This window comes from Siphateles boraxobius, unplaced genomic scaffold (genome assembly GCF_051911475.1).
Source record: "Siphateles boraxobius isolate OS27281-9 unplaced genomic scaffold, OSU_SipBor_1 1, whole genome shotgun sequence".
Lineage (NCBI taxonomy): Eukaryota > Metazoa > Chordata > Actinopteri > Cypriniformes > Leuciscidae > Siphateles > Siphateles boraxobius.
Window position 1 is genome coordinate 25715862 of NW_027508699.1, and position 27615 is coordinate 25743476.

The 27615-nt window shown below is 37.1% G+C and overlaps 2 protein-coding genes across 5 annotated transcripts in view; one reads left to right on the forward strand and one right to left on the reverse strand.

Moving 5' to 3' along the window:
* The window catches only part of slc6a9 (solute carrier family 6 member 9), a 60125-nt gene extending 54918 nt beyond the window's left edge, over positions 1-5207 (forward strand). For all 3 annotated transcript variants that reach the window (XM_077231293.1, XM_077231284.1, XM_077231302.1), the window contains one exon: positions 15-5207. In XM_077231293.1, the coding sequence (XP_077087408.1) occupies positions 15-239 (225 nt within the window). In that variant the 3' untranslated portion in view covers positions 240-5207. The remainder of the gene's footprint in view (positions 1-14) is intronic.
* On the reverse strand, positions 4157-27484 carry ccdc24 (coiled-coil domain containing 24). Of its 2 annotated transcripts, none has more exons than XM_077231338.1 (9): positions 27355-27484; positions 26849-27060; positions 25134-25303; positions 20374-20526; positions 20168-20272; positions 17435-17489; positions 7303-7369; positions 6668-6785; positions 4157-5723 (listed from the first exon to the last, which is right to left on the reverse strand). In XM_077231338.1, the coding sequence occupies exons 2-9, from the start codon at positions 26978-26980 to the stop codon at positions 5303-5305; spliced, it is 1221 nt and encodes a 406-aa protein (XP_077087453.1). In that variant the 5' UTR covers positions 26981-27060; positions 27355-27484; the 3' UTR covers positions 4157-5302. The 2 variants fall into 2 exon arrangements, with proteins under 2 accessions (XP_077087453.1, XP_077087462.1); XM_077231347.1 differs by having other exon boundaries at positions 27294-27360.
* Positions 27485-27615: the final 131 nt, after the last annotated feature.

Genomic DNA, 27615 nt, shown 5'->3' on the forward strand with positions numbered 1-27615 from the left:
TCTATCCTCTGCAGCGTTTGAAGAACTCCTTGAAGCCTGACCAGGACTGGGGCCCTGCTCTCCAGGAGCACCGCAAGGGACGATACGCCACCACGGGCCCTGAATCTGTGGAGGTGTGCCCTCTCAAAGAAGAGCTGAAGGATGAGGGGAAAGAGAAACTCAAGGAGAAAGAGGATGAGATCGGTCTGACCATCCCAGGAAGCAACGGCTCCACATTGAACCCCACACCCAGCGCATAGATGAGCCCCTCCACACCTTCCCCCCAGGACGGTTCCCATTCCCACATTGCGGGACAGGCCACTCTCGCTGGAGACCTTTACATATTGTAAGGGCTTTATGAAATCTAACCTCTAGAGAAATTGGTTGTCATCCAAAACCTTTTTCTTTTTGTTCACATAATTTAATACTACCGTTTTTTTTTTTTAAGAAAAAAAAAAGACGTTCATATACAGGAGGTGTTTGCATACACGCAGTGTGTATATAGCGCATTGTACAATATTTTCACTCAGTGTTGAATAGTCTGGAGATGTGACTGTAGCGGCAACAGGAGCTACAGTGGGATTTGGCTTGTGTGTGTGTGTGTGTGTATAGTGGTGGCAGTGCTGGTCAGGTTTTAAAAGCTGAAGACCAAATATTCTTTGTGGCAATTTTGTAATGCCACTGTTAAGGGGAGTGTTATTTTCAGTTTCTGTTTTGTACCTATTGTCTAGTTTGGGAACCTTCTCATTCACAAGCCAATATGGGTTTTTCAATGGCCAATGCTGATGTCTGAGAGTAGGGTGACTGATGGTCAATATAATGCCAGTATATTATGTTAAATAAAATGACCTTTTAACACTGTATTTACTCAGAATTTGCTTAAATATACAAACCAGGACATGTCTATTGTCCATTGACAAGTCTACTGGTAGGTTTTGGAGCTAAAACTTTTGTTAATCGTCCAAGTAGACTGGCTGATACCGATAAATAAGAATAGGCCAAGAGAATATCCACTCTATTTCCCTTTTAAGTGAGAGCAAAAATACAAAACAAAGGATATTTGGTCTTAAGCTCTTACTGACTGAGGTATATCTGGACCGAGGCAAATAACTTCTCAAGCCAATTCTCAGGGTTACACACAATTTGCTTTTTTGTGAAGCATTTTCCAATACCTTGAGATGATTTATTGCTGATGTTGAGTGTTTGACATGAAGGAGAGGGATTTTCATGTAGGAACTTCCACATGAAATGCCAAATCTGTCTAGTCTTCCGGGCATCTCGAGCCGAGGCATCTCCTGAGCGAGGGGATCACGTGTGCGATAAGCAGAAGCAGCTAGTTCCTCATTAGATTCAGTACTGTAGTATGCACACTAACCCTGCTCTTCACAGAATAGGAGGCATGTTACCAAAAACATGTGCACAGACCTTTGTATTCTGATGATTTAGCTGGTATGTTTGTGTGTAATTTTATGTGTGTTAAGAGACTTGAACTGGTGTGTATGCTGAGCCAATCAGTTGTGTTTTTGAATAATGCTGAACGATCAGAGGTAAACGTAGCATCAGTCACAATCACTGTAGTTAGTGTAATTTTTGGGTAGTCAGCAGTTTTTCCTTTGTATTATTGTGAATAACATGAAATAGTCTTGCGAGACATAAAATGTCAAACTATCTGACTTTTAAAATAGAAACCACAGCATATTAGGTATGTTTGTTTTGTTTTGTTTTTGTAGGCAATAGTGAGGGAGATACTCAGATTGAGAGTTTGGTAGTTGGTATGGCTAGATGCTGCTTATCATATCATTCCAGTGACCTATCAAAAGGATTACTTGGGACTATTTAGGATGAATACGGTTGAAGTGGCACATAGCTTGGATAGAGAGTCCTGGTTACACTGTGAATTTGTCTCGGATGTTGCCTGATGCCTTTTCAACATGGATTCTGGCAAGGTAGCTGCTAATGTGCTGACGCATTACGTATTGAGACTTCTGGTGAAACGGCGAATCGCTGTGTATAGTTAAGTCAAAGTAGTATTGGTATTTCTCTTTTGCGTTGTGCATTGCGAAACGCAGTATGTGACGTGCTGCTTCTGTCATTTTGAGTCGAAATGAGGAGTTTGAAAATACGAACAGTTTCAACTTTGAAATTAGCTTAATTTGTTATGAAATTTAAACAAGTGTCGTTTTGACCCTCTTTAATGTGGCCTGGCAGATCGCTGCAGTTGCCTCAGTTCAAACGGCAACACGGATAATTTCTTCCTCTTTTACTGCTGGTTATTGTAGAGGGATGACATAGAAATTAATAATACTTTCGAAAAATATTTTTGAAATCGAAGACTCCAGTGAAGTCCGTAGACTAATAATAGCAAACTACGGTAGCCTAAAACTTCATAAAAATGTCTGAGAATCCAGTGAATGGCCCCATCTATAGTACTGGAGTAAATTTCCTCCTTGTTCATCCTATTCAGTATTTTTTCTGCTCTCCGTCTGAATACTTCTACATTTTGTTCTTGGAGGAAGATACCTTAAAGGGTTTAGTTCATCCAAAATAGAAATTCTATCATCAATTAACGTTACTTACCCTCATGCTGTTCCAAACCCTTAAGACATTCATCTTTAAACCAGAAATTAAGATATTTTAATGAAAGCGGAGAGATTTTAACGATTTTTTTAAAGAGTAAACATCAGAAGATATGTTGAAAGATACAGTACAACTTACTAAACCTGTCGTATCTTATGTAATCGTGTTTCAATCACGGAAAGATGTCAATAAAACAGTATCACCTGACATTACATTTACCTCAGGAAAGTCATTCAGTGCAGAAGAGCATATCCGTAAAATTATAAATATATTCACCCTAAATACATAATATTTTACTTAACATATCAATGATGTAATATTTACTTAATTTATCTCTAAATTATATTTAAAAAATTAAGTTTTTTTTTTGACAGCCAACATTTAATTAAGTATAAGTATACTTAACTAAGTATACACATAATTATATATAAACATTTTATAGGCATTTTAATTTAGTTTATAAAACTCAAGATGTTTTTTTTCTGAAAACGACTCAAAATGATGGAGCAGGTCACAGATAAAAATCAATATTCAAACCATGATTGCATAGTAGTCTAGAGATCGTTGTTATATGTACATTTTATTAATCTCTGCATGAAGGTAAGGTATATATTTAGCCTATATTCAAGATTTTATCCAAAAATAAATAAAATACAATCTAACTTAAAAAAGTTAGAAAAAAAGAATAAGAGAAAAAAAAGAGATGCAACAACAATAAAAGTAACCCTGCTGCCTAACAGGAGATATCGGACACTCAGGGGAGTAGTTAGAGGTTCATCGTCTTTGTGAGCTAATAGCACAACCATACATGCAAGTCACAGACTCTAGCTTTTCCTCTGTTAGAAAGATTAGAGCAGCAGTTTAGGTGTCGTGAGACTAACAGCACTTTTATTTACTGGTTCACTTTAGCTGGCTACGTATACACAGTAGCTACTGTATGATTAATCGCTGTCGCAAATGTGAATGCACAAGATTGAAGCCCTCTCATTTGTCTGAAGTGTGGTCCTCAGACCTTGAACGTGGCATGAAGACCATGTGTCTGTCTCTAGGTACTGCAATGTGAACAGACCTTGACATGCAAACTCTTTGTATAACAGTAGACATGTTTTGCATCAGTGCCGTTCATGCACTGTTCCATACCTCTAGTCCTCTCTCTCTCTCCATTGTACAGTAATGTAAAAAAAAAAGGACAAAAATTCAACTGATGTTTATGTTATCTGTTTTTATCAGGGTGGGTTGCTGTAGTGGGGTTTATTTTTAGTTGTTTTTACTTTATTTCTTATGGTAACGTAGCTAATGTTATGTGTACAGAGTGCTCTGTGTAGTGGACGTTCTGTCACTATTGATGTCGTACAGTAATTTTAATCAGTATGTAATTATCTGTTTTTGCCATTTAACAGAAATCTACCTTTCTAAGAGATTTTTCCTTTTTATTTTTATAGTACTAAAACTATTTTATCATCAGTTGTTATATTTTTTAGCTATATTGAGTGACACTACATTTGTTCCCCCCTAAACCTCCTCAAGCCAGCTGATCTCAACTCAAACAGATTGCCAAACAAAGGCTTTGGACTGAAACTTGAAGAAAAAAAGAAGAAGCTTTCTTAACAAGCGTCTGATCAAACAGAAATCGTTTATTGATGAGAAAGGACACGGTCTAAAGCCAACGTTATATCTTCATATCAGTATTGTAAGTGTATTTGTAGTGCTGCAAACCCCTTTAAAAACATTTCTGTCAATTTCATTCACAGTTTCATGTATTCTGCACAATGTAAAAAGAAATGGAGAAAGCACATTTGATTGCCTGGAAAGAACATTTTAACCTGTATGCTGATATTTGAATAATTTCAAAATTTGAAAAATGATAAACTGAATTAATGTTTTGGAAATTTGAATTTGGTATATTAACACGTCATGTCAATCTGCTATCGATAAGCAAAAAATGTGTTTCTAAGAAGAACCAAACACTTTTACATGGACTTTACTCCTAATTTGACTTTGCTCTCAATAATGAGGCAACAATTAGTTTGTAAATTAATTGTGATGGAATACACCTTCAAATGACATGACAGGGCTTTTTATAACGAGCAAAACAAAAAAACATGCACAACACTAGGTTCTAGATGGAATATCTATTGAGCAAAATTTTGTGGCTGTATAAAGATACTGTATCTCAAATGAAACTGAATTCTCTCATTTACTTACAGAGGTGTTTATTCAAAACAGCATCATGTCTTTTAATGTTGTTACGGCACTTTAAAAATATATGCGTGTTTGAAAGCAACAGCAAATTATACATAACTGCAAAAAAATAAATCCATGTCTCTCCCATGTCCTGTATCCTAAAAGAAGAGATGTCATCACAATAGTGTGTGTGTGTGTGTGTGTGTGTGTGTGTGTGTGTGTGTGTGTGTGTGTGTGTGTGTGTGTGTGTGTGTGTGTGTGTGTACTCGTGTGCTCATGGCAATATAAAACAGTGAAGTAAAAAGACAAGCACAATAATGACATGAGCTCAGTACTTTATCAAACATATCTAACCATGTCTTTTCCATTTTAGGGCCAAACTGCATTGAAACTGTCTTAGTCATGTCAGCTGTATATCTTAAACTGTTCAATTTGAAATGGTAAATAAAGTTTATTTTAAAGATCAACTTGTGGTTTGTGTTTTATTCCTATGGGTAAGGGCCATTGTTGTCTTTTACCTGAAAAACAAAACAAAACAATGAAGCGCAGCATCCAGTTATTGTCAAAGAGAAGTGAGCAGGCTGTTGGGCTGAGGAACGCACAGATGTCTGTTCCCCCTCTGCCCCCTGCTGGCTGTTCTCTGCACTGCAGGAGGAGCGGGCTGGAGGTGGTCACCGTTTTGGGTCACCTCCATCTTTAGGAGGAAGTCTTTGACGGATCCTGATGCTCTGACTGTGGCCGCTGGCACCAGTCTGAATGCTGAAGCTCTTACTGAATTTCCTCTGTATTTGCAACCTTTGTCCCCATGTTCCAAAGCAGAAGTAGGGCTTGTGGATTCAGCACTTGAAGAGCTTATTAGTGGTACATCGCTCCTGATGTGGTTTGTGTCTCTGGGCGGACATGGTTTCAAATGGGGAACTGTTGCGTTTGATGGTTTTGATCTTTCTGAATCATTTGCAGACAGAGCAAGACCACTCATCTCCCTTTAAAAAACATATTACATTTATGCCAGAAGAACCTTGGATCAACTACATGACTGCAGAGGTGGACAAAGTACACAACTTCCTTACTTGAGTGAAAGTACAGATACTACTGGTCAAGTATTACTCCAAGTAAAAATTGTAAAGACTGATTTTTACCTAAGTCAAAGTACAGAAGTACTCGTTTTTAAAAGTAAAACGTAAATTTTAATGCATTGTTTTATTATTGTTGTAATACTTACAGTACCTTATGCCTCTGAATCTATGCCTGCCTACCCTCATATCAATATCAAATTTAATTCTAGAACACAGTTCCAGTAGTGGGATTGAATATGAGATTGAATACGTGCACTCAATAATGTCCACAATGGTTTCGGACACCCAAATGGCTGTTCCCTCAAATAGTGCCCTATTTAAAGTTTTTTGGCTTTTAGTATCAATATGTTAGCCTAACTGTTATCTATAAGCTAGTGTGCTCCAAAACAATGTCAAATTCACATTTAGAAGACCAAACCCAACGATGAAAATCAGGTTGATGTCAGAATCCAACGTCAGATTGGCGTTAATCTCCAACGTTGGACAGACGTTGTATTGTGGTTGAAAATGAAAATTAGGTTGACGACAAAAACCACGTCAGTCGGGTTCTGACGTCAACCAAAATGCAACCCCTGCAACTAAAATCATCCCCTGACTGACGTTACTACTTTCTACTCAAGTACCTTGACAGAAATGAAGTAGAGTAAAAAGTACGATATTTGTCTTTCAAATAGTGAAGTTAAAGTAAAAAGTTTCAAGAAAAAATAATACTCAAGTAAAGTACATATACTCAAAGAGTGTACTTAAGTACAGTACTCACTACTCAGGTAAATGTACTTTGTTACTGCCCACCTCTGCATGACTGTGCATCAAGCCACATACAAAGCATTATTCTGGAAAGGTGATCTGACCTTGTGTGGATTTGTAGGTTTCTGTTTCTGGTACTCTGATTTATTGTGTTGTAGGAGCAGTTTATTAAACTCTTGACATTCAGATCTCTCTGAATGAGTCTCCGTTCCTCTTTGAGCTCTGAAAACCAGCAGAGAAAACAAGACATCAGTGTTATGCAGTCAACATTTTTATCAGATTTTTTTCTTTATTTGAGACTTTAGAATTACTAATTTAGCTGCTTTATTTTTATCAACGAGTTGTATATACAATGAAAGAGCAAACTCCATTACACACTGGCTGACACACTTGTTTTCATCAGCCTTAAAAAAACAAAAACAAAGGAAAGGTGGACATAAGATTTAGGAGTGAACCACTAGATGGTGGTGATACACTATTCAAAATGCCACTTCACATTTGGAGACATATACAGATTTAAAATAAAATGGTTTAAAGGTCATTATGATGCAGTGTTTATTAGGAAAATTTATGCTCAACAGTTGAATTTATATATGGACAAATTTATATATGCACCTACATGGACAAAAACTCCTCAGAGCTACAGTCTTGTTGTATTTCAGTCTGCCAGTAAGGCTTTTGTCTGATACAAAGGTGCATTTAAACATATTTATTTTTGTCAAGATGAATAACCACATACCTGCTAGGGTGGGTTCTGGAGAGACAGGTTCTGTCTGGGTCCTGGCTCTCTCAGTCTCAAGGTTTTCCTGTGAAAAAACATCCAATCAAGCCAAAGGATTTCAACACCATTATACTGCACTGTCTCCACTAAGTTTATACTTTATTAAGTCAGTACACTTCGCATATACAAGCAGGAGCCATCTTTGGAAAACGGTCTCGAACAGTCGAACCACGAACGTCTTCCTATTAAACCGTCTGTACACTTACAAAGTTCCCAATGCTTCGGTTTGCAGGTAGAGACCCTCATTATGCTGCCGTGTTACTGTGGGGCTATTTTGAGCCTTGTTAGTGGTACTAACTAGCGATTTTTATCGTTACTTATTCGATGCCCCATACACATAGCATTATAAGCTAATCTGTGGTTAAACTAAAACTAACGTTAAAACAGGGTACATTCGATTATCATGAAAACGCATCCCAGAGAACGGTCGACATGCTATTTAGCCCTAGGTTCATTTTTGGCCGGAATTGTCCTTAAGAATAAATGGTTCTTTTAAGAACTGTTCAGTGAAAGGTTCTTTGTTGAAACCAGAATGGTTCTTCTATGGTAGCACTGCAAATAAAACGTAATTTTAAAAAGTGTAATGCTGCAGACGTTTACCAAATCATCTTTGTTGTATATGTTTATAGCATATCACTCTAATAGACACAATTCTATGGCATTTGTGATCAATATTCCGGCCGAAGCCCCCCACTTAGACCAGTCTAAACTTGTTTGCTGGCTCAGCTATAGTTTAAGGTCTTCCAGCCTGGCCAAGCTGGTGTTTAGCTGGGTGCTCAGTTAGCCTCCCATGTCTGACCGGTGAAAAAAAAAAAAACTTTTAAAACCAGCCAACAGACCACCAGCAAAGAGCTTTTTTTTTTAAAACCACAAAAATATTAAGCAGCACCACTGTTCTCAACGTTGATAATAATAAGAAATGTTACTTGAGCAGCAAATTTAACATATCATAGAATCATAGAATGATTTCTGAAGGATCATGTGACACTGAAGACTGAAGTAATAATGATGCTGACTTGCCATCAAATTAACAAATTAAATTTTAAAATGATCAAAATAAAAAAAAAATTATTTTAAATTGATAAAAAAAATTGACTGTTTATGTTTGATCAAATAAATGCATGCAGCCTTGGTGAGTAGAAGAGACTTCTTTCAAAATCATTAAAAAATTCTTACTAACTCCAAACATTTGAACTGCAGTATATATAAATATTCCATCAGTAATTGTTAAAATTCGTGTTTGATTAAAAACACGAATAAACAAAATGTTCAATGTAGTAAGATTAACTTTTTTTATTCGTCTGTTTACTGTTATGAGTTATGATTCAATCAAAAATTCATGATGTGAAACTTTGTATCTGCATCAAGAATAAATGACCAAATTGCTTTACAGATAAAATAAAATAAAAAATGAAAAAAGAATCAATTCAGAATGGAAAAAGTGAGACATTTACCATAAAAAAGCCCTCACCACCATAATAGTGTTGATGCAGCCCCAGAGCTCTGCACTAAATGATTCCACAGCACTGCTTCACTGAGACTCAAGCTCTTAAAACGGGACTCCAAACCACATGCTTTCGCAGCAAAGCCACGGATCTCCATTAGCCCACATGTTGTATGGCAGCGGAGTACTATTATTACACCAATCTGCCTGCTGCCTCAGTTCAGTCACTGATTTATCATGTAGAGTCATGCTTACTGCCCAGCACATGTAATATACACTCATCCTTTTAAATGAAACAAACACAGAGCTCTGTCACTGCCAGCGTACGGGAGACTATTATTTTAGCCCTGTGGTCTGTGGGCAGCGGTATAACCGCAAAGGCCAGCTGGAAAAGAAATAGCATTAGCAAAGCCATAGTTATGAGGCAGGACACCAGAGGAGGGACGCCCTCTCCCACACTCCCTCAGATGAGCAGATGTCTGTGCACGGGACAGGGTTATTATCCTTAACTAAAAATAAAACCATAACCATAAAAATAAAATAAAAACTTTATCATTAGTTGAAATAATGCACTATTTATTTAAGTTGGAGTACTAAAATAACTAAAACCAAATAAACTAAAACTAATAAAGACTGTAGACAAAGTAATAAAACTTTATTTACAAAAACTAAAAAAGTGACAAAGCACACAACAAAATTACCTACATTAAAATGAAAAAATAAAATCTAATTCAAAATATTATCAAAAACTATAACAGTGTCTCAATGATAGTAAAAAAAAAATAACACTACTGTCTGACTTTGACTCATTGTCCAAGACAATATTCAAAGGTCACCTGCAGGGCAATTTTTTTTTTTTTTACTAACACAAAAGGAGTTAGTGGCAATACATTAAAATAATGAAATACAATATTTAGAAATAATTAAAATATGGAAAAAATAATTGAATTCTAGAAGTTTTTCAGGGTTTAAATAATATATAAACAATGAATTCATACATTTATGAATTGTTAAAAACTTTTAAAAACTGAAACATGACATCCATGATCACGAGTTTAATTGGATTGAGCGTGAGCTTTTTCTACATAGCCTGAGTTGGGTTTCCACAGAGTTGCAGAAGCTGTGGAATCACGTCCTCATGTTCTGATATCAAAGACGCGCGAAGTTCAACATGAAGTTCTTGGTCTACTGATCGAACGGAAACAAACTCAATTGCGTTTGCAATATTTTGCATTTGTATTCTTTGTATATATTTTATAGTTTTCACATGATTTTATATCAATTTATTCATGGGTTTGTTAAATACACACAATATTGCTGTGTTATTACTGTATTATTTTTAATACAGTGCCTCTTCTGTTAAAACCAAAAACGCATACTATCCACTCAACTAGACATCTGAAAATCTCTTTAAAATATTTGTTAAGAAAAACAATCTAATCAAATCTTTTTTTTCATGCCCTAAGGGCAATCCAAAAACATAGGAAGGTCGACATAATTCATGCATGAAAGGGTTCAATAAAATTCAGCCACCTTAGTGCTGAAACCCCAGCTGCAATGAGACATTTAATTCTTGGCCAGCACTAATATTCTGGTTAACACTGTTCAGATTATATGCATTTCTCTCTAAAGACCGATCATTTAATTAAAATAAACAGTCTTACCAGTGGAACTGTTTCATTTCTTCACCATCAAATTAAATGGTATGTGACAGTACAGATCCCAGTCCAAAGGGAACAATATATCCTGGTTTGGCACTGTCAAGAATGAGCCTGTCAGTCTAAGTGAACTTTAGGATCGGCCCAGTTCAATGTAACAAGTTTTGTCTGACTAGCCCAAACTTGAAACTGCTGTGTGACATGACGTAATCACAACATATTTGATGCTCAATACTGTATATAGTTGTTATGTGTAGCAGGATAAGATTTAGCAGTGACTGGTGGAGTGCGTTTGTACACCATGTCAACTGTGAATGTCCAGAAGTCCTTCTGGCTGACTGAGAGGAGATCAGTGTGACACTGCGTGTTTGGCTGCATAGATGGAAAAAGAGCTTAATGGGCTAGTTTAGCATATTCATATTCATATAGAAATGCTCTGTGATCCATTATAAAAAAAACCATATGCTCGTTCTATGGTAGTTGATGTATGATTATCCATTTCCCAGCGGCTTATGTAACACATCAAAAGGAACAACTGTTCTATATTTCTCACTTTACATGAGTGTTCATGTAAGGTGCAATTATTAAGCAAGCACTGGGTAATTCAAATAAAGTATCTACTGAATGTATAATTCATGAGTGGTGTTGTACATACAGGAATTACAAATTGTTATTAGTCCATATTGTCATTGTTATTGCTAAGGAAATAATCACTTATTATTGTTCATATTAAAAGTCATTGCACACTGAGTCCTTGCACATTTAGCATTTGACAAGTTTTCAACTAGCTGAGCATGAGCATGTATGGCTTCTCAGCTGCTCAGTTTATAATCTATCAAATATCACCCAAATCCTCTTTTTTTTCATCATCTGGCTCTTGGCATCCTTGTCAGGGAGTCTCTAACTCAACTTGTTCCACAATATTGAGTGAAGATATTGCTGGAATATCCTTAAAATCTTGTTTGTTTGGAGTAAGGTCTGGAGTGGGCCGAAGCTCTGGAGTAGGCCGAAGCCCTTGAGCTACCTGGGACTTTCTTGGCTCTCGGCCCAGGACACAGGTGGACGCATAGGGTAAGAAACAACATGCCTCCCAGACAACCAAAGGATATACCACCAGAGTCACTGGTGACAATGAGCCTCTTCACTCACACGCTTGAGCAGCAGAAAATTTTTTACAAAGACATGTTACAACAACAACAACAGGACAACTTTAAATCTTTTGTGCAGCTCATAATTGTTGGAACCAAAAAACGCTTGGATGATGTATTTAAGGATGTTCAAGGAATCAAAATCAGCCTGGAATTTACTCAAGACAAAATTGAAAAAATGGCTAAAGTACAAGTGGAAATGAATAAGTTGAAGAAACTTGAAACGGAAATATTTAAATCAAAGGAGGAGCTGTACAAGATGGCTACAAAGCTGGATTTTATTGAGAATCAATCACGAAGAAACAACCTTATGGTAGATGGCATTCCTGAGGAAAGAGAAGAGAGGTGGGATGTGTCCGAGAAGAAAATCAAGGACATTTTGGTCAGCAAAATGGGTCTAAACGACAACAATATTAAAATTGAATTTTTTCAATGTTGGCCAGCAGCAGGAGGGTGGAAGACCTAGACAGATAATTGTCAAACTCCTGCGATTTAAGGATAAGCTGACCATTTTATCATCTGCAAAGAAATTAAAAGGCACACGCCTCTAAATAAATGAGGACTTTCTGAGGCTGTAATGAAGAAAAGAAAAGAACTGCTACCCAAGTTGCGAGCTGCCCAGGAAAGAGGAGAAATAGCCACTCTGAAATATGATAAACTGGTCATAAAATCCAAGAGTGGAGGAGCCTAGTAAGAAGTATGTAAACATTCATTTTGTCTTGTTTAATTGTTTATTTGTATTTTGTGTGTTTTTACTTGTAATTTAGATCATGGCTATTGACTTGTGCCATTCAGCTTTTCCAATTAAGGGTATTACAATAGCGCACTTGAATATCTGCAGTTTGAGATATAAAACTACTGATACATATATATATATCAGATTTTGCAGTCTAATAGTATTGAAATCCTAGCTTTGTCTGAAACACACTTAGATTCTAGCTTCATGGATAATGATGTGAAGATAGATGGCTATAGATTATTTAGGAGGGATAGAAATAGACATGGTGGTGGTGTTGCATTCTATGTTAAGGATAACATCCCAGTTAATGTTGTCGAAACGACTTCATATGGCAGAATATTGAAGCATTATGGGTACAAGTTCATATAAAGCCTATTTTAGTTGGGTGTGTATACAGACCTCCCAGTGCTAATACTCAATATTTGGATGACATATGTAAAATGTTTGATGCTGTTTGTGATCAAAACAGAGAGATATTTATTTTGGGTGATTTTAACCATTGACTGGCTGACACCAAACTGTCCAATGTATAAGAAGCTTAAATCTACAGCTGTTGGTGTTGGTGTTATGCAGATACATTGGTGTTATCTGCATCATGTATAGATCATATATTTACAAACGTGTTTGAACAATGTTCCAAAGCAGTCTTTGTGCCCACTGGTTGTAGTGACCACAATATCATAGGAGTCACAAGGAAAACTAAATTGCCTAAAGGTGGCTGTAAAATAATTCATAAAAGAACTTATAGATATTTCAACCAAGAGCAGTATGTGGGTGAAATTCAAGGTGTGGACTGGTCAGAAGTGTGTGAAGATCGTGACCCTGACTTAGCCCTTAATAGGTTTATGGACATACTAATGAAAATAGTTGATAAGCATGCTCCTCTCAGAAAAAGAGCTGTGAGAAATAAAAGTGCCCCTTGGTTGGACAAAAATCTTAAGAATTTAATGATGGTTAGAGATAACGCTAAAACAAAAGTTAATATTTCTTGCGAATTATTTTATCAAAAACAATACCGAACTCTTAGAAATAAAGTAGTCAAAATGAATAAAAAAAGAAGAAAAAAGAGTACTTCAAGGAAAAGATTAATGAAGCAAAAAATGACGGTAAAAAACGATGGAACACTTTAAATCAAATAATGGGCAGGATTAAGCACTCAGCTGCTTCATATGTTGAAAATGATGGAGTGTTCATTACAGATCCAGAGGGAATAGCTAATTATTTCAACAATTATTTTATTAGTAAGGTAGAGAAATTTCGATCCGGTATGTGTCCAAATATCTCAGCATCTTATGATGCAAAATTAAGTAAGATAATGAGTGAGAAGAACCATTCTGTCACTTTCTCATTCAGTCAAGTTGACAGAGGTTCTGTTGAAAAAATTCTTGCAGCTCTTCCTGATGGAAAGGCATCAGGCATGGACCATTTGGACTCCAGGCTTATCAGGGTGGCAGCTGAAGCTCTTTCTTTTCCTATTGCTCATTAGGTCAATTTAAGTTTGTTGCGGGGAATATTTCCAGAGAAATGGAAGGAGGCTAAAATTATACCACTGCCTAAAAATAAAAGAGCCACATTTACAGGACAGAACAGCCGACCTATCAGTCTATTACCTTTACTTAGTAAAGTTATGGAAAAGATTGCTTTTGAGCAAGTTAATGAATATTTTTTTTCTAATGGGCTGATCACCAAGTACCAGCATGCATATCGAAAGGGTCACTCCACATGTACTGCTTTAACTCATATGACTGATAACTGGTTAGAAGAAATCAATGCAAACAGATTAGTAGGAGCAGTGATGTTGGATTTCAGTGCAGCATTTGACCTGATAGATGATAAAATATAGAATGCTATGGCTTTACACCTTCGTCTCTGTCATGGATGGGGAGTTACCTATCCAATAGGAAGCAGCGGGTGTTCTTTGAAGGGTAACTATACACTAAAACAACTTTTTTTAGTTAATGATCTGTAAGAATGGAGCTTCATAAATGCTGTTCATTGATTCCAGTAAATTTTTTGACATTTGGGTTTAAAGTGTTTTAATTCTACAATATATGGTTTACAAACGTCTGAGTGCTGCCCTCTTCAGGTTGAACAGTGGCTACTGCAGTTGAATTTTCTGTATGGTGACTTAGGTTCCATACAGAGAGATGCGTCTCAGGTACACGCCCCCCTTCGCTGGGCTCCGCCCACTTTTCCAGCATTTTTCAAATATTGCCAGTGGGTGGAGTCAGGCTCTGACCAGGGGTTTAGTTACCCTTTAATGGTCAATATTCATCTACTAAGACAATACATTGTGGAGTGCCCCAGGGTAGTTGCCTCGGGCCTTTGTTATATTTGATCTTTACAAATGATTTACCTTTTATTGTGAAACATTCAACTGTTGTTATGTATGCAGATGATTCCACACTGTACTGTTTTAGAAAAACTCCTCACGATGTCTCAAATCTATTAAATCATGATTTGCAGAATATAAGCAAGTGGGTAAAAGATAACAAATTAGTTTTAAATGTAGACAAATCAACATCTATGATATTCTGGAAAAGATCAAAACTAATTACCCAGCCCTCTCTGAACTTGTCAGTCAATGGGCTGCAGCTGAGACAGGTGATGCAAGCCAGGTTACTGGGCGTCACCGTGGATTCTTACTTGTCTTGGTCAGCTCATATTGATGGAATGATAGTTGAAATGGAGAATGGTATTGCAATGTCTAGAAATATATATGTCATATATTCCTATGTCCATTGCTAAACAGGTTGTTCAGTCTCTTGTTTTGTGCCATTTAGTAAACTGTCCAATTATATGGTCGTCTGCATCACAAAAAGACCTTCGTAAACTTCCAGTGGCACAAAATAGGGCAGCGAGGACTGTCCTCCAGTGCTCTCTTGACACTAACGTGGTCCTGATGCATAAATGCCTTTCTTGGCTCACAGTTGAAGACAAAATCAAACTACGATTAATTTTAATATTGTGGAATGCCGTTTTTATGAAACAGCCACAGTTTCTCTCTGAGCAGATTGTTTTTGTAGGAAGTAGACACATATATGCCACCAGGCAGGCATTAGGCAGTGACATAAAACTTTCGCTTCCCAGGACAAATTTTTTGAAACGCACATCACTTTATAGAGCAATATCTATTTGGAATATATTCTCTGTCTCATCACGCAGAATTCAGAACAAATATAAATTTAAGAGGACAGTAACCCAGGAATTGCTGCAAATGACCTCGTGAAAGCTGGAAATTGTTATGTTATTTTACATGGTAATATTTTGTATGTAATTGCAATGTTTGAATTCTTTTTGATTGTAATTTGTGTTGTTATTGCTTTGTATAATTTTATGTTGTGAATATTTTAAAGAGGACCCCAGGAAGATTAGCTGCCATTAAATGGGCCACTAATGGGGATCCTAATAAAAATGAAAAATGAAAAATGAAATGAAAATGAAGTCTGAAATTTTCATATGGGTTTTTTCGTATTCGTCATATGGTGGCTCTGAATTGTCAAAACACCTCTCAAAATGCTTGCTACAGATGCCAAAAACGCAGGAAATTGAACCAGATCCAAATTGTTTAATGACAGATGAAAGTTTCAGAGGCAGTGTGTAAATATGACTGACACAACGTGAGGTCGTATTTATTTTTTAACGTGCAAAAATTTTGGATGGGAATTTCGGACTCAGTGTGCAAGGACCTTAAGACTTATGCTGAATAAACACCAAATTATTATAATAACCTCAAAAGGCACATGATTGGTACGTCATAGCGAAAAAAGAAGCAGGCAGCGATGACGGGCCCAAGCACAGGCGTCACCATCACCCCATGGCTTTAGAAAATAGGGTAAATATAGAAGGTAAATTTAATCTAAAATCTTCTTTATATCTGCCGCTTCTTTACATTAATCTGACCCCTTATTCAGCAATACAGATGAATATAAGCGGCTGATTTCAAAGCCTGTTTTAAGTGACACACTTCCTGCTGCCAGTTGGTGGCACAATGACCGTGTCTCGCAATAGTCACATCCACGTGTTCAGCTCAATGAGAACTATATGTGTATCCGATTTCATACACACATGATATATGCACGTTTTTTGACTGTATTCAAGCGGGAGCTGTAGAGCCAGTTGCATGTTAAGGGCCTCTAAAGCCCCTTAAAGGTTGAACAAAAAAAATACTTAAGGGAAAAATGCACACTGCACACTTTCAGTCATTGGTCCCTAACAAAACAACATAGACATATAGAACATTGAAGGACAGAAGTCATACCCGGGAGCGCCCAATAGAAACCACCCAAAGCTATAGCAGCTATTTGGCAACATCATAGCCAGTGTTGTTATTGCTAAAACTAAGTCTATTCATTTTCATTTCATCATTGAAATAAATTAAATATTAGACAAAACTTAAGACTTAAACTTAAATAAAATGCAAACATACACAAATTAGAAGTGCTGCCTTGACAGCTAACTGAAAAAAAAAAAAGCTAAATAGAAATAAAAAAAAATGTAATTTGGACAGTAATTTAAAGTGTTGCATTTTTTCCTCATAATTACATGTAAGCAACTATAAGGGCAATTCTGTCATTCTCAAAGGTAGAAACTAATAGAGAGTCAAATACAAATTTGCACAGCAGTTTTCAGTTGCACCAAACAGAGATCATTGAAAATGGTTATTAAGCAGTTTGTTTAATCTGTAAGAGCAGTTCCACAGTGTTAGAACACTCAGAGTTGTGTTTTGGGAACTATCATATTAATTAATTATGCACTTCACTAGTATAATGGGGATGCAACTTGCTTTTATGTCTGCAATACTTATTTCACAATAATAATAAAAACTGCAGCAGTTCAGAATGGAAATCTGATTACTGACCAATCTGAAAGCTATACATTTTGTTCTTTGTAGAAATCACAAAAGAAGAGTTAAGTACAGTACTTTAACTATAATGGAGTTGGCCTCAGCAGATTAAAAATGATGCACTTAGTAAAGAAAGAAAAAAAAAGAAAAAAGATTCCTCCACCCTCTGGATCCAGATTCATAACATGTTATTAAGTAATCCTGAAATTGATGTTGCAATCAAAACCAGTATTTAATGTCAAAATGAGCCCTTACCTGCAGGACCCGCACGTCTCTTTTCAATGCTTCAGATTCTTCGGTAAGGACTGACCTGTCAATCAAAGGCCTTCTTTTTTAAAGGACTAAGTGCATATATGCATATATTCTAAATCAATACTCATGAAGTGTAATGACGAAAAATATATATCAAACAAACAAAATGCCATATGTGGCACCAAGAATAAGATACACATAATTATGGCAACTATAAATAACTGTACATATTCTGAGCCATTATGGGTTCCCGAGAAATAGGAGACCTCTTCTTATTTAAGTAATTCATACAAAGCACAGCATCACTTAAACAAGTTTAAGCATAAAAGAGTTTTTATCTGAGCTGGACTCAAACTGCTGCACCATGAACTCTTTTCCAGATCAGCGGGGAAGCGAAAACTGGCCTACTTCTCTGTTACATAAGGATTGTAGTCACTTAAACTCTCTTCACTTTTCTTTTAAGGCCAAGGAATCTTACATATGTCGGGATCTGGTATTCATTTGCTCACAATGAGGTCTTTTGTTCTAATGGAGGGATAGATCGGACTGCCCGCTCCAGCTGCCCTCCTTCTATCTCAATTCCCTGCTGTCCCGCTGAGCAGGACTTACTGTTTGCATTCCTCTTAGCAGGGTGGAGGGTTACACATGCCTGGCAGAGAAGGAGAGGATGGGAGGTAGAGAATGGAGGGTGGTAAACGAGTTGAGCGAGGTGTTCGTAAAGTAGAAAGTTTGGACTGAAAGAGAGGCTTAAAGGGGTGGTTCAGAATTTTGGACATCGGACCTCATTTCCAAGTTAGCCTGTGTGTTTTTTATCAGCTAAGACAGTTTTCAAAAATTTTCATCCAGTCCTTCCAGTTGCATAGTTCGCCGGTGCTAGGCTAGCGCAAGTCAACGGTATCTGCGAGCCTGCCATTAAAAACAGTTTTACCCACTCAACAGTACACCAAAAGCAAATAAATTATAACGCCAGACTATCGATGTAAATGTCTGTTGAAAGAATAATGTTAGAAATCAAACTACCCTTTCATCGCATTGCAATAGTTATACTTTGTTCCCTGTATTTATTAGCACAGTCTACAGCAGCGGTGGAGTGATATTAAGTTACCTAGGCAACCGAGAGAGCCTGTCCACATGACAATAACGCAAGTGTATTTACCTGCCGCTGACACTCATCACTACAGAAGCAGAGTATATCACCATGTTGCCAATTCCTTCGTTTACAATCGAATGTTTCAATATCATGTTCAAGTCTACTACTAGCTAGTTAGACGTCCCGACTGTAGTGCACTTCTGTTCTGCGTTTTCTTTTCGCCGCAGTACTACTAACCGGAGCAAAGTAAAATTCCGCCGCTGCTGAGAAACTAGTTCCTGTAAATGTAATGCGATCATTGAGATGCAAGAGTAGTTTGATTTCTAACTTTATTCTCTCAACAGACATTTACATCGATAGTCTGGCGTTATAATTTATTTGCTTTTGGTGTACTGTGGAGTGGGTAAAACTGTGTTTAATGGCAGGCTAGCAGATATCGTTGACTCGCGCTAGCCTAGCACCGGCAAACTATGCAAAGGACTGGATGAAAATTTTTGAAAACTGTCTCCACTGATAAATAACACCCAGGCTAACTTAGAAATGAGGTCCGATGCCCAAAATCCTGAACCACCCCTTTAAGGAGAGAGGGAACTCAAGAGGGAATCCCTTAATAGATGTACTGAGGTGGTACCAACCATGACACAGTGTGGTATGAGATGGTTATATTAGTCATTTAAAGTACGTGGTTGTGTGTGTGTGTGTGTATGTATGTGCATATATATATATAAATATATTTTATTAAATAAAAATCATAAATACATTTTAACTTTTATTTATATGAATGAACAAAACTAATAAAATAATGTTATTTAATATTATTACATATTTAATTTAAAATAATATTTAAATACATAAAAAATAATAAATACATTTTAACTTTGGGAAAATTAATTAATTAATGTTTAATTCATTTAAAATTAATTTCTTTATTTATGATATTAAAGCATAGATGAAAAGCTTTTTAAGATCAAGAAAAATCAGTTTAGACAAGTGTGTCCAAACATATGACTATTAGTGTATGTGTGAGCTTACAGACAACCCCAAATCGAAATTTAGCCACCAATTTAGAACCAGCAGTAAGTAATATAATCCTAGATGAAAGTGTATATGAGCATTATCAGTCGTTGAAAGAGGGAAAGAGAGGACGGTGAAGAAGTCCAACATTCTGTTGTAACAACAGCATGTTTGCACAAGAAAGAGCGTGTCTGGTCTGCATCCATAGTCAGTATGAGCACATGTTAAGCAAAGGAGGGAGAATTCTACCCTGAGGAATGTGTGTTCCACAATATTAACTTCACTGCACAACAGGATCAAACTGCAAACGGACAATCTTGCTGGCTAAAAAGTCATTATGTTATGTACACTGCCTCGGGTATAAACAAATGATTCCAATATTATCTGCTTGATAAAAAAAGTAATTGCATTTGTTATGCATGGAATTAGGTCTGAAATTTTACTGTGTTCTTCATAGTTTTCATAATATGCTCATAGCAATCCTCAGTTATAATAACATGTACTCACACACTCTGTGTGACTTCCATTTAAAAATGAGCATCACTTTGCCCTACTCACTCTATAGGGCAGAGCAACTGAATTGAGTACTTTAAAGGGAGCAGTGCGTATAACTGCTCAGATATACACCTCACCTGAGATGGGTCACGACTTCATCTATATGGGTGATGTTTAACTTGTGTCTTAAGGCCTTGATTTCTTCCTCACAGCTGGAGTGAGACGAGAGGCTAGAGATTGACCTGAAAAAAGAGTGCTATTCAATACTTACTAACCCAATCAATATCATCAACTTCTGTCATGTAGAAGTACACTCACAGGTATATCATTTTGAAAAACTGACCTGCTTCCAATCTTGCTCAGGCTAGATGGGGGTCTGGAAGGTGATTTCTGTTCACACCAGCTGCCTGGACTCCCCTGTCTCTGTGTGCTACTGCTGCTCAATGCGTAACTCACCACACTAGGATTGTACAGGGCCATGACCTCCTCTTCATCCCTGAGACACACACGCACACTCATTTACTGACAGTGAGAATGACAGAATGGTGAAAGTGAAAAGTGCTAGCACAGTTTTACTGTGATTCCCAAGCAGGATTTTGCCTTAAAAAGTAGATTATACTTAATTGGATTTAATTTATATAAAAAATGTTCTGTTAGATCTTTCTCAAGAAACCTGTGAAAGACCAAATGGGATCTCATTAAATAGATCTCATCTCATTAAAGCTATTTGGAGAGTCTTTTTCCACACAGTATTGATTTTTTCGTTGTGGTTTAAAAGTGCACTAAAAATGAATGAAGATGCTGAATGATATCCATAAAAATATCAGATAAGAGGAACACCTTTCTGGTTTGGGTTCAATGATGGGGTATTTCTTGAGACTTACTGATGGAGCTATGGGGTGCCTTAAACAAATACAGTTAGGAAACACTGATTTAGAAAATTTGTTTTACTAACTTTAAAAAGTTCTGAATTTTCTTGGAAGACATATTATTTATTCAAGGCCCCATATGTCCAACCAAAAGTACTACTAATACAGCAGAATGATGTTGTGCTGTGGCGAAAGTCAGGCAAATCATACTCATAGCTTTTGGTGCCCTTAAAGGTGCGGTAAGCGATATTTGAAAAACGCTGTTTGGAAGTTAGTCGGACGGACACACAAACACACAACAACGAACGTGTGTAGCCTATCAGCATTAGGGGGCTTGTGATGGTGGAGGAGAGGAAACGAGCAAGAGGGAGATTTGAAGAAAGACTGTAGAAAGAGAGATGAGACACAATACAAAAGAGAAAAGCTCAGAAGAAATCACTGGAAAATGAAGGGTTATGACTGGACAAGTGCTTTAGGACCTGCCTTAATATTAGAAAGGCTTTCCAGCGCTGGAGAGACCCAAGCAGGAAGGCCTGAAAACAGACGCGGAGGTTGCTTTGATACACACGTGACTAACACCAGGTTTGAGTGTCATTGTTTGTCTGAAGCTGCTGTGCTGTTGCAACTAACAACAAACTTTTTCGTAAAGCATTATTTTGTGGCGCTTCTGCTATGATTAACAGACATCCACTCTCGGATTGTGTGCGTAACGGAGGCCAGCTACTGAGGGTCGCATACTGAAATGCGGTGTTTAGCGTCATTGTTAGTACACTTGCCTCGCATGCTAGCGATCGTGTTTCGAGACCGACTCGGAGCAGGGCAGCGCAGCAATGAAGAGAGGGGTGTGTTTGTTTGGGTTGATTTCAAATATCAACAATATCCAACAGCGTTTTTGAAATATGGCTTACCCCACCGTTGAACAGTACAACACTACAATAAATAGAACAACTGAAAGTTTCATAAAACAGTTTGGGGTAAAATACATAAAGAAAAATACACTACCGTTCAAAAGTCTGGGGTTTCTTATGCTCATCAAGGCTGCATTTATTTGATAAAAAATTCAGTAAAATCAGTAATATTGGTGTTTATTATTTCATATACCCGTTTTAATTTACTGTCATTTATTACTGTAATGGCAAAGCTGAATTTTCAGCAGCCATTTATCCAGTATTCAGTGTCACATGATCCTTCAGAAATCATTTAGTAATATACACAACCATTGTGCAACTTATGTGATGTCAGCCGAATGAGAAAGTTGCCTCCCGTTGATTTGGTTCTAATTTTGTTTCTAATTCTTATTGATGTTGAAAACAGTTGTGCTACTTAATATATCTGTTGAAATCATGATAATTTTTACAGCATTCTTTGATGCATTTTAAAAGGTGCATTTGCCTAATTAATTACCTTATGGTATTGTTATTATTTCTTAATATATATGCATGAGAAAAAAAAACATTTCAATAATAAGAACAGAATGCTGATGTTTTTGGTGATAAATAAAATGGCGCTCTCAGTTCTTGTTGTAATCTTAAAACAGCCTTGCTGAGAACATGAGAGCGGATGAAGGCAACACACAACAAGGGAGCAAAGGCCCGTCCACAGCTATGTTTTCTAACCATAAATCAAGCCTGGACTTGATGTTACAGTCCATGGACGCCTCTTTGAAATGTTATTGTAAATAAGTACAAAGGTTTGCATTTGGAAATGCATTTAACTGCATTAAACTGTATATGCATTAAACATCTGAATAACCAGAAATACAACAAAGATGAAGCAAGCAGATTGTCCTTTCTCACTCAAAGGCATTATTCAGATGTAAAGCTGTGTATCACTTTCAGCCAATCGTTGCTCACATCTTCACCCTTTCTTTTTAATCACTGACAGGATACAGTTTTCATGTTTGTGGGGCTTTAATAGCGCGATAAAAAGAGCCAGAAGACGTTAACAAGCATCTCTGACCGAATCCTGCATTACGAGCAGAGGTCCGACACCCATCTCTGCTCTGCTCATATAGAGGGGATGTACTGACAGGAACAGAGGCTACATTGTGGGCACAGATCAGTAAGCAGCTTAGCAGTGTTCACAGAGAAGGGAGGAACATGCTCTTGCCAACAAAGATAGCACAGAGGAGCCGCCACATCAAAAAGAGGACAAAAGAAAAATCCCTCAATGTATCAGAGGAAAATAAGAGGCTCTTTCAAAACAGCCCTCCATCTGCACTGATAATTTACCTACATGTGAAATCCGCTGTGCACACAACTTTCTCTTTCCAGCCTTCCTGCGCCGATTGTTGTGGTATCACTCTCCAGAGATTTAAGAACCTTCCTTTGGTCGGCTTTTAAAGTCTCAGCCGCTCGCAGTTCACGCATGAACTAAAGTTCTCTCTCAATGCCCATTAAATGGAGACCTAGCATAAAGAAACAGGTGCAGCTTGACTCCATACAGCCACAACAAATCATGCAGACAAGGACCACACAGGAGGGAGGGGAGGACATTGGCCGAGAGGGGAAAAAGTGCCGCTAACTAGGTCCATTAAATTAATTCCTTTCAAAAGCTTTCTAGCCCACATTAGAGCGCAAAAAAACGGCATTGAATCGACGGTTTCCTGCTTTGGCCTGCATCAGGTGCCGGGAAAGCTCAAAACCTAGAGCAATATGAAAGAGAAGTAATCCAGATTTGTTACCTAAATTATGTCACCAAAGGAAGTTGGTAACAAACAAAAACTGACATTGAAACCAGACAAGTTTACACCCCAATGCTCATATGCAATATTTGTATCTGGGTGACAGAGCCAATTCGTTTCAGCAATTTGAGAATGAATGAAAGTGTTTTCTTTGATGGACTGAACCGGTAGTCACCAAACACATGCTCCTAATTTGCCATGGCTGAAAAGAGAGCTTTTAGTCTACTAAGAGAGAAAGGCTATAAGGAATATAATTGTTGAAAAATGGATCTACAGGCTCAGCAAAGAATAATGTAAATAGTTAACCAACGAATTTTAACGAATTGTAATTTTATTGTTGAAAAAAATGTGTTAAAGTACATTAAAAAGCTTTCAAAAGAAGACCTTCTGAGGACATTCTTTCCGCTGTCTAGCTGGTTGCTGAGAGAAAATCGCCCCTCCTGCCTGACTGGTACCTGTAAATATCTTCTTCCCCGGTGCATTGTTATATCAGACAAGGAGCCACAAAAAGTAACAAAGAACCCTAAGAAAGAAAAGCCACTAGGCAACAAATTGAAATGTAATAAGAAATTGCTACAAATTTAAAAGCAAACATGAACTGTCAAACAAACCAGACATAGTCCTTACTGCTGACGTAACTGATTCACTTCATTTAAAGCAGTTCTTTTGTGATGTGCTTCTATGGATGATCCAAGCTTTAAAAGTCAATGATTTATCAGCAAGCATTTTTAAAGCAATGCTACTTTACAAAAGCAAAGCCCTGACCTATGAACTCCCTCCCAGTCAGCTGAAAAGAATACTTTGGGTCTCTATTAAGGTCAGAACATTCATTCATCAAGTCAGGGAAAGCAATTACAACACGACACCCGCAGATGAGACTTGACAGTGAGTTCTAGATCTTCAGATGAAACATTTCAGATTTCACATTTAAAAAATGACTAGAATTTAGAGTGAATATAAGTAATATAGATCATAAAACCATGACTGTATTGTAGGGATGCATGATATTTGGTACAATATCGTTTTTTGACAGATGTAACCATTTTTAATTTATTGATACCAGTCGATATTAGATATTTAATTGTGTATGCTCGTTTCTGTCATTTTTATTTAGATTTCCTTTGCCGTAACCTAACAAGCTCACTTAAAATTAAGCTTTAAAAACATTAATAACTGAATAACAATATTAAATGTGATCTTTAGCACATCATACTACTGTACATTGTAACATTGTGATGCTGGAATTTACTTGTCACATTTTAAATGATTTATTTAAATTCTTCATGAATAGCATAGAATTGTAATGTCAGTGTATCTTTATCAGACAGAATTTGAACCAAATTTCATGGCTCATGTCTAATAAAGTTTATGACTGTCAACAAGGAGTCAGAGGTTAAAAGTCTTTCAGAGCTGATAGTTAATGTTATTTTTTGTTAGCTTTGATGGATAACTGTTCAAGTTAACTGTTGATATAATGTTTGAGGCTTGATGTCTGTTGTGTAACAGTCCATGTTGCATAGCAGTGCTATTACAATACTGTATCTTTCTCACCTGCCCTGTCTGGCTGCTTCTTCCCTCAGTGTGAGCAGCAACAATTGAATCTCTGCTTTTAGCAACTCTTTAACAGCCGGGGGGTCAGCCAGAGGGAACACAGGGGCTTCTGGCCTGCTGCCCTGCTCTGAGTAATGGAGCTCCAGCCAAATCTTCTCCCACATCTCCACCTAGAACAGGTCAACAGAGGAAAGCGTTAACAGGAGAGTGCTATTTGGCTCAGCTTTGTATGAAATGCACTTTCCAAATCCATGTTACAAGCTGCTCTACAACTAGAGAAACGCAGCCCGTTGGTTAACATCCCATCACAAGTGTCTCTTATCTCTGAAATAGGTATAAGAAACTGGAAATTTCAGAGAATATAAAAAAAAATCCATGTGTTATTCTCACAAACGCTCCACCACGTGAGGTGAAAAGCCAGAGAGGGAAATCAAAGCCTGTCACGGCACTGGCAAACAATGTCTTCACTCTATTACCAATCTCCACACCTGTCTTGGGACATTCAAGTTTCCCTCGGACTCTGAAAATACACTTCAAAGCTTGTCGAAGGCAATGCAAGACGGAGTAAAACCAGCTCCCTGAGAATTCTGATCCTGCTGTGCCTGCACGAAACCAACTTCAAGCCTAAATGACTTCAGCTTCTTCGTATTTCCACTCCAGAACCTGGGATTTAGGATGTGCACAGGCACCGGAGAGACATGTCTGTGAGGATGCAGGCTTAAAAAACGACCTAAATGCAAACTTTGATACAAAAGAGCATTTTTCTTTTCTTGTTTATTGACTTTCATTTTTGTGCTGAAAATTTTTCTCAAGGACAAGCTCAAAGGAAAAGTGAGAGAGGAAAATTGACAGAAAAGCAATAGTCTTAACAGAGTAAAGTTCCTTGCATTTTTGTTTTGCAGCATAGAAGTTATAAATTTCACTGGCGTTCAAAATAGGTCTTACTGACAAGGTAAGAAGCCCTTGGTTGCTAAGACAATGCATTATCATAATCACTATTTGCTTTAAAAATTTATCAAATTCCCTTGAACACACAATCGGTATGCCTTTCTATGTCAAAAAAATCTCGGAAGTCCTTATGAAGAGCAGAGGGGGTTTTAAACAGAAGGTCATGAATTCTATTTAGTGTTCAGAGGAAGGAGGAATCACATAAGTCTTCCATAGACAAGTTTCCACCCACTATTTCCATATGCACATGGCTGTCTGCGTATATTGCGTATGCAGTTTGTGACAGACAATTTATCTTTGAAAGAGTCAACTCTGAAACAGTCCCTGTATCTTTTCAAATAAGGTTTGCATTCAATGCACTGATTCACTCATGGGAGTTGTAATTCAAAAAGTTACACATCAGGGGTATACTAGCACACTTGTTGATGGAGACTTTTCTCAGTGTTCTGTGTATAAAATCATAAAACAAATGCATATATATATATATATATATATATATATATATATATATATATATATATATACATTAATACAATATTAAACATTAAATGTAAATATTAAATGTAGCCACCGCCTGAAGGAATGTTTCCATTTACCTTTCAAAGGCCTACTGTATTAAACATTAATAGGTGAAGACATGAATTATGTAGTCTGGGCTTTACAATTATTTAATAAAGATTACAAAATGATGGACCTATTATAGACTTTCAGCGATCACATTCTGTTCTATCTTACTAGACAGTCTAATGCATAAATATACCTCATACCTCTGAATACAACTCTGCGTACGTATCAATCAATGCATCTCCAAGTACTGCCCGGATCTCAGGAAGCTCAGAGCTGGGAACATTTTCCTTCACTAAATTCCACACAGATTGTTGGCGTTGGAAATTGTCCATGAGGCCGCTATTTCCAGATTTGAGCACAAAAAGCTAACCACTAGAGTGCATTCGGTGTGTCCATTCTGGAGACAAACTATCTGTAAATAAATACATAGAAAAATAAATATATCCCTACATACATTTCACAATCTCATACAGCATTCAACGGCAGTGGTGTAACTTTACTGTACAAAGGGAAAGAGCATGATAAACAAACATATTGCGTAACAAATAATTATTAGTCAATAACACGTCAAACTAATATTTGGTGGCTTTAAACCTTTACGCTAATGAAACAAGCAGGATCAGACAAAGATTTAAGCTGGCATACATTTGTGCAACCATAAACATTAGTTTTAGAACAAGCTCATTCCCCACTGGCGGATACTCACCAGAACAATTGTGGCTTCCTGTATCAGTGTAAACATTCCTGTTCCTATGGAGACAAACCTGCGCAGTCAAATGATTGGCTGAAGGACTCGTGATAGTGATCTTCATTAACCCGTTCGGACAATAGACTGTAAAAACCTAGTGTAGCCTACTTTACAAATGACATCATCTTTTTTCTCTTCAGTGATTGAATCATATTAATATTTAATATTTGTTAAGATTTGAATGCATAAATTTAGGATTTTGCATTAACTTTTTCATAG

What these genes read in the sequence shown, in the direction of transcription:
- ccdc24 (XM_077231338.1), bottom strand. Translation starts at nt 26,980, where the DNA reads ATGGACAATTTCCAACGCCAACAATCTGTGTGGAATTTAGTGAAGGAA. An exon ending in ACGCAGAGTTGTATTCAGAG is followed by an intron (nt 25,304 to 26,848) that starts GTATGAGGTATA and finishes GACCTGTTCTAG; the next exon opens with GTGGAGATGTGGGAGAAGAT. An exon ending in GAAGCAGCCAGACAGGGCAG is followed by an intron (nt 20,527 to 25,133) that starts GTGAGAAAGATA and finishes TGTGTGTCTCAG; the next exon opens with GGATGAAGAGGAGGTCATGG.